The sequence below is a fragment of the Thalassophryne amazonica genome, chromosome 10, assembly GCF_902500255.1.
Source record: "Thalassophryne amazonica chromosome 10, fThaAma1.1, whole genome shotgun sequence".
NCBI lineage: Eukaryota > Metazoa > Chordata > Actinopteri > Batrachoidiformes > Batrachoididae > Thalassophryne > Thalassophryne amazonica.
Window position 1 is genome coordinate 85908675 of NC_047112.1, and position 12331 is coordinate 85921005.

A 12331-nucleotide genomic window follows, 5' to 3' on the forward strand; every position below is an offset into this window, starting at 1 on the left:
TTTCTGGTCAGGCTGGGGTTTGAACCGAGGATCCTCTGGTCTCAAGCCCAATGCTTAACCACTAGATGATCACCTTCCCTCACCTCTATAGGTGAGGATAGGAGCATAAATCAACTGGTAAATTGAGAGCCTCACCTTCCGGCTCAGCTTCTTCTTTACCATGATGGACCAGTACAATGTCCATAAAATTTCTGGTCCATGGTCTCAGATTCTGCAAATGCGCACCTCCTCCAAATTTTTCACCATTCATACCTGTTTAAATGTCACTGTTACTCTAACCTAAAAGTTTCCATCTCCGTTTCCGTAAAGTAATCTGACAGTTGCAGCGGTTGACTGTACCTGCCAGCAAAACAAATGTTCATCATACAATCACACAAATCAGACCAGGTGAAATGTTAACCCCCACACTGTGGTTGCAGCCTTGTTGGGCAGCTGCTGTGTGGGCTTGGTAGGTACTGGGCACACAGATCGAGTGATGGGCAGTACCACCCTGTGCCACCTGCCATTAGCAGATCCCTGCTACTACAATGTATATGTTACCACAATCAAAGGTGATGGTGATTTGGTAAGTCCCAATTTAAAAAAAAAAACAAAAAAAAAAAAAACTGAACAGCATGTCCTGTCTTCTCAGACGTACCTGAGCACTCGAAGGGGAGCCTGGATTCTGAACAGAGTTGGAGACAAAGGCATCCCTATAGATCTGTCATGGAACAGGATGTTGTTGGCTGCAATGAAGATCCTGCCCTTCGGTTTCTTGTGCAGCCTGAGCGAAGGCCACCTGAACCAAAGATTCAATCACAAACTGTACAACCTGCAGCCAAAACATCGGTACTGTGTTTCTAGAAATTTAGCTTTCCTGCTTTACATCACTGTCAACAATCTCTTTGTTTACACTGGGTTTTCCTAACATTTTAATTACTTTTTATGTCTTTGATGAATATTTTTATTCAGTGGTAGTGTTCATATTACAATTTAATATAACAAATATGTTATTTTAAAATATTATTTAAACATTGGAGACCTTGTTTTCATTCAGGGCCATGGGCAAAAGTTCTTTAAGTTCTTTTTAAAAATGGAAAGCAACATTTTGGCCATAATTAAATGTTTTCCAGAAGTATATTTAAAGTAATTTCATACATGCATGTCCAGAAATAGTCATACCTTGAATGTAGAGGCGGGCATAAAATTTTAAGTGGTGGGGAGGCATTTAAATAGGGGAGGGCCAAGCGTTTGCGAGATCCGTGCAAAAAACACGGAGGTCTGATATCCCTGTACAGACCGAGCAAGCGAAGTTAATAATTCGTTTACTATATGGCTATTTTTTATATATATATAAACACAAACTTACAGTATGGTCCAAATATGAAAGCTGCTGAGGGCTCGTAGTCCGACCTGTTCACTTCACCTCCAGGAAGAACTTGCTAACAGGTGGTCCAGTTGTTAGCTGGTAAGCTTTCAATCTGTGTGTTTTTTCAGATACTGTTTAGATATTTATGGAGTACGTTCATGTCCAACTTTGTTTTTCTAATCCTGTTTTTAGCTTCCTGATTTGTAATGAAAATACGTGTTGCAGACCGATTGTCATGGTAATCTTTCTGGATATGGGAAAATATTTGACCGGTATTCAGCCAATCAGAGCGTGCATAGCGTCACAGCCATATATTAAAATTAGATGTTCATTCTTATTTTGATTCTGAAAAGGCACCAGAAGCTATGTACAGGCACACAGAAATTCTGTTTTCTTGGGGGAGATCCATTGAACTAACAGACCCCTCCTACACTCTCTCTGTGAATGCAAAAAAAACTTTCCATCTGTTACTTTTTTCATTCCATTTTGTATTTCCTTAATGAAGGGCGTCCCTAATATATTAAAATAACAACATACTTAGATCCATTCTCATGCATATCATTGTTCCGAGGTAGAAATATGAGACACAATGATTCTAAATGTGGCAGGACAGCTGGCTTTGTCGTGGGGGTTGAGCTGGAGTCTGTGGTGGAGGTGCCAGAGAGGAGGATGTTGAGGAAACTGCTCAGCATCCTGGACAACACCTCCCACCCCTGCAGGCCACACTGATGTCCTGTCAGAGCACTTTCAGCCATACAGTGAGACCACGAGGTGCGCCACAGGAGGTCTTTCCTACCTGTGGCAATCAGACTGTATAATTCCTCCCCCTTCTGCAGGATGAAAACATAATGAACAGAGTTAATCAGTGCAATATTATCAGATATCTTGTGCAAATGTGTTTGAGTCCATCCATCCATCCATTTTCTTACACTTATCCTAGGTCGGGTCGCGGGGGGCAGCAGCTCAAGCAAAGCCGCACAGACCTCCCGATCCACACACACCTCCCCCAGCTGGGGGAGGTCTCCCCCTATGCAGGGATGAGATTTTTCCGCGGATTTGACAGTCCTGGGGGTCGATTTTGTGAAACGTCCAAATCCGTTGAGAAAATTTTAGGAGGGGGGGTAAGAATGCAAAAAAAAAAATAATTCCAGGAGTACCTTTGTTTAATAAAATTGTCGTCTATTCAGAACACTGAGTGGTCTTTATTTGTTATCGCCGATGCAGCAGGTTCGATCAGTCCGTCAGTCAGCTGAATGCGGAAGTAACGCTGTGCTGATCAGTGACCAGTATGAAGTAGGTGCACAATGAGCATGTAGTGTAAGGGAGGTAACTGTGTAGTCTTTCAACTTCCAATATTCGGTAGTTTCCCTCCAACAAATCATAAAAACCGAGATGGTATCGAAGCGCAGTCGAAGCTATTACTTACGCACGTTTTCATTGGTTATTACAAAGCTTATGACCAATCAGCGCAAAGGTTATATATGCGTTTCTCCCGCCCTTATATGTATGCTTGTTGACAAGTGTGCCATGCTGAAAGTGGAGAATGCTGAAAATCAAGTAAGTCTATGAAAAAATATTTTGGTCACAAAAATACACATGTACAGTAGATGGTCTTAGTAAGGGTTTACAGTTTGAATTATAGGAGAGCTGCTTCCGCCTCTTGAGGCATTGGACGGTTTGTCAGAATTTCTTCGAGGCTGACCAATAATCCTCCTTCATGGCCTCTCCGAACTCCTCCCAGACCCGAGTTTTTGCCTCTGCGACCGCACAGGCTGCAGCACGCTTGGCCTGCCGGTACCTGTCAGCTGCCTCCGGGGTCCCACCTACCAACAAAGACAAGTAGGACTCCTTCTTCAGCTTGATGGCATCCCTTACTTCCAGTGTCCACCACCGGGTTCGGGGATTGCCGCCACGACAGGCACCAGAGACCTTGCGACCACAGCTGCAGGCACCCGCATTGACAATGGAGGTGGAGAACATGGTCAACTCAGACTCCATGTCTCCAACCTCCCCCGGGATCTGGGAGAAGCTCTACCGGAGGTGGGAGTTGAAGACCTCGCTGACAGAGGGTTCCGCCAATCGTTCCCAGCAGACCCTCACGATACATTTGGGCCTGCCAGGTCTGACCGGCTTCCTCCCCTCCCAGTGGATCCAACTCACCACCAGGTGGTGATCAGTCGACAGTTCAGCCCCTCAGTGTCCGAGACACGTGGCCGAAGGTCAGATGACCTTCGATGATCATCGACCTCCGGCTCAGGGTGTCCTGGTGCCACGTGCACTTACTGACACCCCTGTGCTTGAACATGGTGTTCATGATGGACAAACTGTGACTAGCACAGAAGTCCAACAACTGAACACCACTCGGGTTCAGATCAGGGAGGCCGTGCTTCCCAATCATGCCCCTCCAGGTCTCACTGTCGCCGCCCACGTGGGTGTTGAAGTCCCCCAGGAGAACAATGGAGTCCCCGGTCGGAGCACTATCTAGTACCCCTCCCAGAGACTCCAAGAAGGTTGGGTACTCTGCACTGCTGCTTGGCCCATAGGCCGAGACAACAGTGAGAGACCTGTCCCCAACCCGAAGGTGTAGGGACACGACCCTCTTTCACCGGGGTGAACTCCAACACATGGCGACTGAACTGGGGACCAATAAGCAATGCTACCCCAACTCGCCGCCTCTCCCCGTGAGCAACGCCAGAAAAGTGGAGCATCCAGCCTCTCTCCAGGAGTTGGGTACCAGAGCCCAAGCTGTGCATGGAGGTGAGCCCGACTATATCTAGTCGGTACCTCTCAACCTCCCGCACAAGCTCAAGCTCCTTCCCCCCCAGCGAGGTGACGTTCCACGTCCCATCAGCCAGAGGCTGTGAGCGCGGACCGGGCCGCCGGGCCACCCGCCCTCGACTGTCACCCAGTCTCTCTCTGCACCCAACCCCCATGGCCCCGTCTGCAGGTGGTGAGGGCGGGCCCACATCGCTCTTTCGGGCGGGCGCGAGCGCCTGGTGGTCGGTGTGTTTGAGTCATTTCATATAAATTTGTTGTACTTACTGTCAAAACAAAAACAAACATTGTTGACTGTTTCGGGGGACTGGCAAAATAATTCCCTTCGGAATAAATAAATAAATTAAAAGTGGTTACTTTCTTCTTATTTAAGAAGAAAGTAACCACTTTTTCATCAAGGGGGCTGAAATTCCAAATTCCAACTAATTGACTAAATTCCAGATATGTGATTAACGAAATACGTAATGACAATATTTGGGGAAAAACAGAATTACAATACAGCAAGTTTGAATATACAGCTATATAAACAGCTTGTAGCCGAGGTAACATGATGATTTTAAGAATACACAACCTATCAAATGCAAAATGATTGAAAAAGACAAACTCAAGATAATAGGGTTAAGCAAAGCACAAAATACCATGCATAATTTTTGTTTATCATGTGTAACGTCATCAGAATGTGATGAGATAGTACATTCCCCAGTTTTCACGCCCTTCTATGATACACCTACAACCGACGCCACAAGTATACTGCAAGACAGTTCGAGATTTGAAAGAGTTCCCATATAGACTGCACACCTCTCTTTGCAGAAGAGTCACATTCAGGTGTAATCAGAGGTGGATAATCCCAGCTTCTGTGAGTAAAAATCCTACCACACATTTGTTCCATCCACCCACTAAAACAGCTGATTCGAATTGGTTCAACTCTTCAGGCAGGTAGACAAGTTACTCACCAAAATCACCTGTTTTTGATTCAAAGGTAAATCAACACATGGTAGGACTTTTACTCACAGAAGCCAGGATTACCCACCTCTGGATGTAATATTGTGTGAGTTCATCCCACACTTATTCATGTTCTCTCATTCTGTCAGTGCTGACGTGAGTTTGTGTATCTCACAGATCTAGAGTTAGTTCCTCTCCAGAGTGGAAATGAGTAATTTCCTGGTCCAGCTTGCAGTTGCACATGTTCTCCAGTTTGTTGTGCTGAGTCTGAAAGACAATACTACCGCTCTACTGTGGCACAGGATAGAGGTCATCCAACTCTAGTAGGCAGGCTCTCAGACAGAGAATAAGGCAGAAATCAAGAAATACTATAAAGATAATACTATCATCAACCCTAGATGAAACAAAGGCAGGAATGGGAAGAATAGTCTGAATCATCGGGGTATTCCACAGATGTAAAAACCATATTTTTGTATTGTTTTATGATGTGTAGGTTGATGTGTAGACATTTTTTGGACTCATTATCCCTGCCAGAAAACAACTCGCTTCTGCCACCTACTGAGAGGAAGAAGAAACTACATTTCTATAACGTTTTTCCAACAGATGCTCAAAGCACTTTACAATAATGCCTCACATTTTCTTTTACAGCCAAGGCCAGTACCCATTTTTACAGTTGGGTGGACTGAAACAATGCAGATTAAGTGTCTTGTCCAAGGACACAGATACGTGGCATGAGCGGTATTCAAACTCACGTCTCCATATTGGCAGGCCAGCTCCTTACTAAGTCTGCGAGCTCAATAAAAATGTAACAGGTTCAAATGCAAACTACCCTTAAAGGAAGTGACAGATGACACTCTAATTGGTTTATTTCATGTTAATCACCCCGTTGTGCCCTGCACCTTTCTTTGCCCTTGGATTGTGCGCCATGTAGATAGCAAATTGGAGTTGGACACTCTCCAAATTCATTTGCATTCTTCACTTTAGATTATGATTATAAATTCTCAAAATAAGGCCTTTAGCCATGCTTATATTTGAAATGCCTTCATGTAATTGTTGCAATGTTTATCACTCTGATTGTATATCTCAGGTTGTTCAGCCAGCATCCCACAGTGAACGATGAACTGCCCAACCGCATCCTCTCTGGAACTGTTCAAGTGAAACCCAACATCCGAAGATTTCAAGGGTCTAACGTGGAATTTGTGGATGGCAGTGTAGTGGAAGACGTTGACCTGGTGGTATGTTTTAAATATATACACACCTATAATAACACTACATGGTGTGTTCCTTTATTATATTGAGCAATACACGTTATATCTTGTATTTTAAAAAGTAGTAGTTGATTTTGTTTTTTGTTTTGTTTGTTTTTTTTACTTTTAAATAGTATCACATATTGAGGTGGCCAAATCCTATTGCAGAACATTTGTACTGAATCAAACACTGTTTTCATGATTGTGAGTTTGTGTCACACAACAAGCAGCAGTGGCCTTGGAGGCCCCTAGAGTTTTGAAATGAAAGGAAGTGACAAGTTTATTTCAAGCTAAACATATGTATGGATTTGCAGTTACATGCAAATCCATACATATGTTTAGAGCGAGAGAGAAAATTTTATGTTTTATCTACATTCATACAAAATCTTTTGTGCAGGGTTATGCCAACCTGTGACCATGTTATTTTAGATGTCAACTGCTGTTAAATAATGGTAAAATAAGTTTCTTTTTCTGATTTTAATACATATCTGTTGAAAAAAAGTCTGTTTCCATTGACTCTAGAACTTATTCGACATCCTCCCTCACTTTTGTTTTCTGTTGTGACTAAGTTAATCTACCCTTACCAAAAAGTAGTATATGCAAGTATGTTTCAAGTATACTTCTAGTTTACTTTTTATATACTTATCAGTACTATTTTTTGGTAAGGGTAAAACAGACCTTTAAACTAAATTTGAACTCCACCTGTACATGGAACAGGTAACTTTTGGAGAGTTACTTGTCCCATTACATATTGAATCTGACCTCTGTTGACAAAGTGCAGTGACCGTATCTATATATTAAAAGCCAAGGGGCCTCTGTCTACATGTTATGCATGTGTATGACTTGATCACAGGCAAACTACAGTAAACAATGGATTAGATTCTGGACTTGCACGCCATTCCAACAGGGGGCGGTAAATCATCCATATATTAAAAGCGAAGTGGCTTCTGTGTACGTGTGTGTGTACATTCAAACGTGGACAAACTGGGGAGAGCTGAAATTTGCCATTTGGTATGCTTATGTTTTTTGGGTCAAGGATGAACGCTGCCAAAACAGAACATTGATCAGACTAATTTTTTTGGAGAAACTATGGATATTAGCTAACAACACTGAACAGTGGCCATTGATAATTACATTCTCGACTCACACGCCATTCCAGCAGGAGGCGGCAAATCATCTTTCTAATAAAAGCCAAGTGGCCTCTGTGTATGAGTGAGTGTACCTTCAAACATTTATAAACTGGGGAGAGCTGGCATTTGCTGTTTGGCATGTTGGGTCAAAGATAAATGCCGCCAAAATGGAACGTTGATAGGACTAATAGTTTTGGAGAAACTAGCTAACAACAGTGACCAATGGAAGTTGATAATTAATTGCATTCTGATCATTGTACAAACTTTGCATAATGTATTACCGCCCTTGAAAAATGTCAGCTACCTATTATATAAACACTACCCAGTCTAGAGCCCGTGGATCCCCACAGACAATGCCCTAGTCCACTTTAAATGTGCAGTTGTCATGTGCAACTACACATTCAGTTTGTCATATCTGAGAACGTTTATGGAAGTGACAGGATCACGTGATGATTTTTATCTTTTACTGATAATTTGTGAGTTAACTATACAAGAGCCCTGAGAAGAGGATTGAAATTGTGCCATCATTTTGACAGAACTGCATGTGCAGATGTGTGCTGGGCTATAACTGTTCAAAGACGGAAGAACGTGGCAAGCTCAGGCCCATGATAATTGACTTATACATTGATTAAAAATCTGATTACCAGCCACATTTCCTCTATGGTGCAGCCCATTTTATCTACAGCAGCGTGTTGCTCCGGCACTGAAGGCATTAACTGCGGCCCCTGCTGTCCACATGGAGAGTTGGAGACAGCCGGGGCGTGCTGCTCCTGTTCATCCTGTTCCAAGTGGATGCCGCAGCCCTCGTCCACCCGTTCTTTTTGCACCTCAACCACCTGTTGCTTTTCATGTAAATGGAGTTTTTTTTTTTTTTTTTATGTGGAAAATCCCTGTTTAAAAAACTAAATTTAAAAACCCTGTGCGCATGTGGACCAATCTAGTGTTACATTTGTGTTGGCAAAATCCTGGGATTTCATAACTAAAATATAATTCATGCTTAATTTACTAAATAAAAATGACCATTTAATATTCTTAGCCATTACAGATCGTAGACAATTCCGCTCACGTCACCACCTCACACGGCCAAACATTGCCACTGCCGGTGTCGCCAACCAAACAGTCCCCTCTCATATTTGGTCCACCCTGCCTTCACTGCACCTTCATTACATCTGAGACTGACTCTGAGTCTGACTCTCTACACTCAAAGCAATCAAGTGGAATAATGTGATTATTAACCATCAGATGACAAATTAAAACCCGTTAAATTCTAAAGTCAGTTTTAAGCAGAAACGAGGCGATAATCAGTGAATCGCTATTGAAGCTCCAAAATGATGTTGGCGCAGCAGCATGTCTAAGTCTGACGTGCTGCTATGGCGCTCTGATCAGTCCCCCGTCTTTTATTCTGAAATAATGCTGAATTTATGTGGAAATAATTGTTGTAGAAAAGCTTCAGATATCTGTTGCTGAGACAGATGATGACTGCAGTGCAGATTGAAGCAGAAATGAGGTGGTAATCAGTGAATCGCTGCTGATGCTCTGAAATGACATATGCGAAGGCAGAGCGGATGGAATTTTAGGGGGGACAGATCAGTCGGTGACACCAGGGTAATATTTTGCTGAAATAATGTGTTGGGTCCACAATTCAATCATTCAATTTGTTTATCTAAAAAACAAAACGCAAACTGTAAAAAAAAAAATAATAATTGTGAATTGTGACAACAAAAAATCGTGTCCGTTCCACTCTAAAGGCCAGGCAAATTACTTTATATGGCACAGTTCATACATTTTGTGTTTCAAGGTGCTAAAGAAATTCTGCACAGGTTTTATCTTTACACTTTTATTGCAGAGCGTTGCTGTAATCCCTTGAAGTGGGACTGAGTTAAGGTTCTGTCTTACAGGTATTTGCCACAGGTTATAGCTACTCCTTTCCTTTTCTGGCCTCACACGTGCTCTCAGTGTGTGGAAACAAATCAGCTCTGTACAAGTATGTGTTCCCCCCTGACCTGGAACGCCCCACCCTGGCCATCATTGGGCTTGTGCAGCCACTTGGAGCCATTATGCCCATTTCTGAAATACAGGCCAGATGGGCCACACGTGTCTTTAAAGGTAAGACTCTTTCACCTTTGTCCTTTTCATAAATATTTTACATTTAAGATGACTATTAACTTTTTTCGTGTTCTTTTTCAAACAGGCTGTAACAGGCTTCCTTCAGCAGCTGCCATGCTAAAGGACATTCAGTGCAAGCAGGATGCCATGGCTAAAAGGTACTCAACTCAGTGGATTGTTTTTGATGGAACAGGTTTAAAGTCTTGTGGTCCACAGCATGATCACTGCAGATCTCGTTTTTAGATATGTCACCAGCCAAAGACACACCATCCAGGTTGACTTTGTCAGCTACATGGATGAGATAGCAGAGCAGGTGGGGGTTCAGCCCAAAATCAAGAGGCTGCTGCTGACGGATCCCAGATTGGGCCTGAAAGTGTTGTTTGGTCCCTGCACCCCCTACCAATATCGCCTCAGAGGCCCAGGCAAGTGGGTTGGAGCTCGCCAGGCCATCTTCACTCAGTGGGACAGGATTGCCCAACCCATGCAAACCAGACCCTGTGACGAGCCTGAATGCAAGAGATCTTTTATACGGCCTCTGGTTCTGTCAGCTGCTGCTTTGGGCCTGGTGACCTACTTCTACAGGAGCAACCTGTCATCCTTCCTGCAAGAGCCCTCTACATTGTGGGACAAGATGAAGGTGTACCTGCCTGCATACTGACCTGCTATACTCAGCGGACCCAGAATCCTGACCACTGACACAGAAGAGCTGTGCATGACTTGCATGACTTTGATCATCGCACTGCCGTGCAATTTGTCATGCCATTGCATCCCGCTTTGTCCCGCTTGACGCCACGCTATATAAAATAATAATGTCATAGCCAATGACACATTTGGTGATGACACAGCTGATGAAACCATTTTCTCATTGCTCCCACAATCACAGAGAAATGATCTTGGTCGCTTTAGGTTGTCAGGTGCACGTTGTGCGATGGTGAACACATTTGGAATTTTGTCTTAACCTCCTAAGTCCCGGAGGTTCTCATGAAACAAAACATAGTTTATGGACTAGACAACCAAAAATGTCATGTCCACATATGTGGATGCCAGGCCCTAGGAGGTTAAAGGAAATCATAATATATAAATTACAATGGATTAGTAAAACAGTTGCATTTTCATTCCTTCTTATGAGCTAGATAATGTATCTGTGAAGTTATGTTTATGATAGATGTAACATCTCGTCATAATCATTCAGATGTCCTGTGCGCAGTGACATGTATTGACACACAATGTTTTTGAAAAGGTTGCACAATGTTCACGACTAATTCATGCAAATGGGACGAAATTAATGCGTGCCAGAAATTTTGAACATTTAAAAATTTTCTTTGGACACTGGCACACAACCACGCACAGTTCACGTACATTTTAAGAAGCGTTACTCATTCGCACACAAGATTGCCTGCCAGTGCAAGGATCAAATTTGTGCAAGTGTCAAGGTGTCATTAGGGATATCCTGAACTGGTCTTGGAGATCAGTATTGGGTCTCAACAAAGAATGTTTTGAGTGAGTAGTATTAGCTTTTTTAATCATGAGTCTCACCCCATTCCATCTGCAGCCCATTTAGAAGGAGCGCATTGACAGAGCTTAGGGCTCAGCAATATAGCAAAAAAATATGTAATCATGATTCCACAAACACTGAAAAAGATAATAGTTAAACCAGCTTAATTGAATTGTTTCAATTAGTAAGTTAGATCAACTCTAACTTACAAACTTAATTTCAAAGAACTTAATTCATTCAGGTGTTACCAATTGAAACAAATTATTAAGTTGGTTCTTTTTTCAGTGCACCCATATTGAACATTTTCAATTTTTATCACAATATATAATTCAATAATGCTGTCAGTTTAAAGAGTATGATGAATTAAGAAGCCACGCGGTTTATTATTTAGAAAACTATTAATAATAATAAGATCAACACTGTAAATATTGAACTGTGCAAAAAAAAAACTAATTAAAGCAATTCAGATAGCCTGTCTTCTAACTAAATAAAAGCTGTGACTGCGATCACAAGTTATTGTAGCCTCGTTTTCACTGAGCAGTCTGGGTCGGTACGGGTTTTTTTGGGGGTTTTTTTTTTGCATTTCCACATACAGATTTAGGGATGGTTACCAACATAACCGATCCATACCATACCACTTTTTTGGAACCCATCGCTTGGAGTACCAAAATAATGGAATGGTAACATAAAGGAGGAGCTAACCCACTGCTGTCCATTCATTGGCTCAGCGGCTAAAGCTAAACTACAAAACGGCACACTACATAACATTAATAGTAGTAGTAGTAATAATAATAATAAAGTACATCTTTACTCAGGATGGTCCACATAAATATAGAGGAACAGTATAACATCTACAGACCTTACAGTCGGTAACAGTTACTTTTTTAGACGAAGCAGAGGGAAAAAAATATGGAATCACTCAATTCTGAGGAAAAAATTATGGAATCACCCTGTAAATGTTCATCCCCAAAACTAACACCTGCATCAAATCAGATCTGCTCGTTAGTCTGCATCTAAAAAGGAGTGATCACACCTTGGAGAGCTGTTGCACCAAGTGGACTGACATGAATAATGGCTCCAACATGAGAGATGTCAACTGAAACAAAGGAGAGGATTATCAAACTCTTAAAAGAGGGTAAATCATCACGCAATGTTGCAAAACATGTTGGTTGTTCACAGTCAGCTGTGTCTAAACTCTGGACCAAATACAAACATGGGAAGGTTGTTAAAGGCAAACATACTGGGAGACCAAGGAAGACATCAAAGCGTCAAGACAGAAAACTTAAAG

General features: G+C 42.3%; 1 protein-coding gene across 1 annotated transcript in view; it reads left to right on the forward strand.

Annotated features, from left to right (window-relative positions):
- Positions 1-11772, forward strand: part of LOC117519112 (dimethylaniline monooxygenase [N-oxide-forming] 5-like) — a 52994-nt gene extending 41222 nt beyond the window's left edge. The window contains exons 6-10 of the mRNA XM_034180411.1: positions 632-828; positions 6153-6300; positions 9341-9548; positions 9634-9706; positions 9792-11772. Coding sequence (XP_034036302.1) covers positions 632-828; positions 6153-6300; positions 9341-9548; positions 9634-9706; positions 9792-10206 — 1041 coding nt within the window. The 3' untranslated portion in view covers positions 10207-11772. The remainder of the gene's footprint in view (positions 1-631; positions 829-6152; positions 6301-9340; positions 9549-9633; positions 9707-9791) is intronic.
- The last annotated feature ends 559 nt before the right edge of the window (positions 11773-12331 follow it).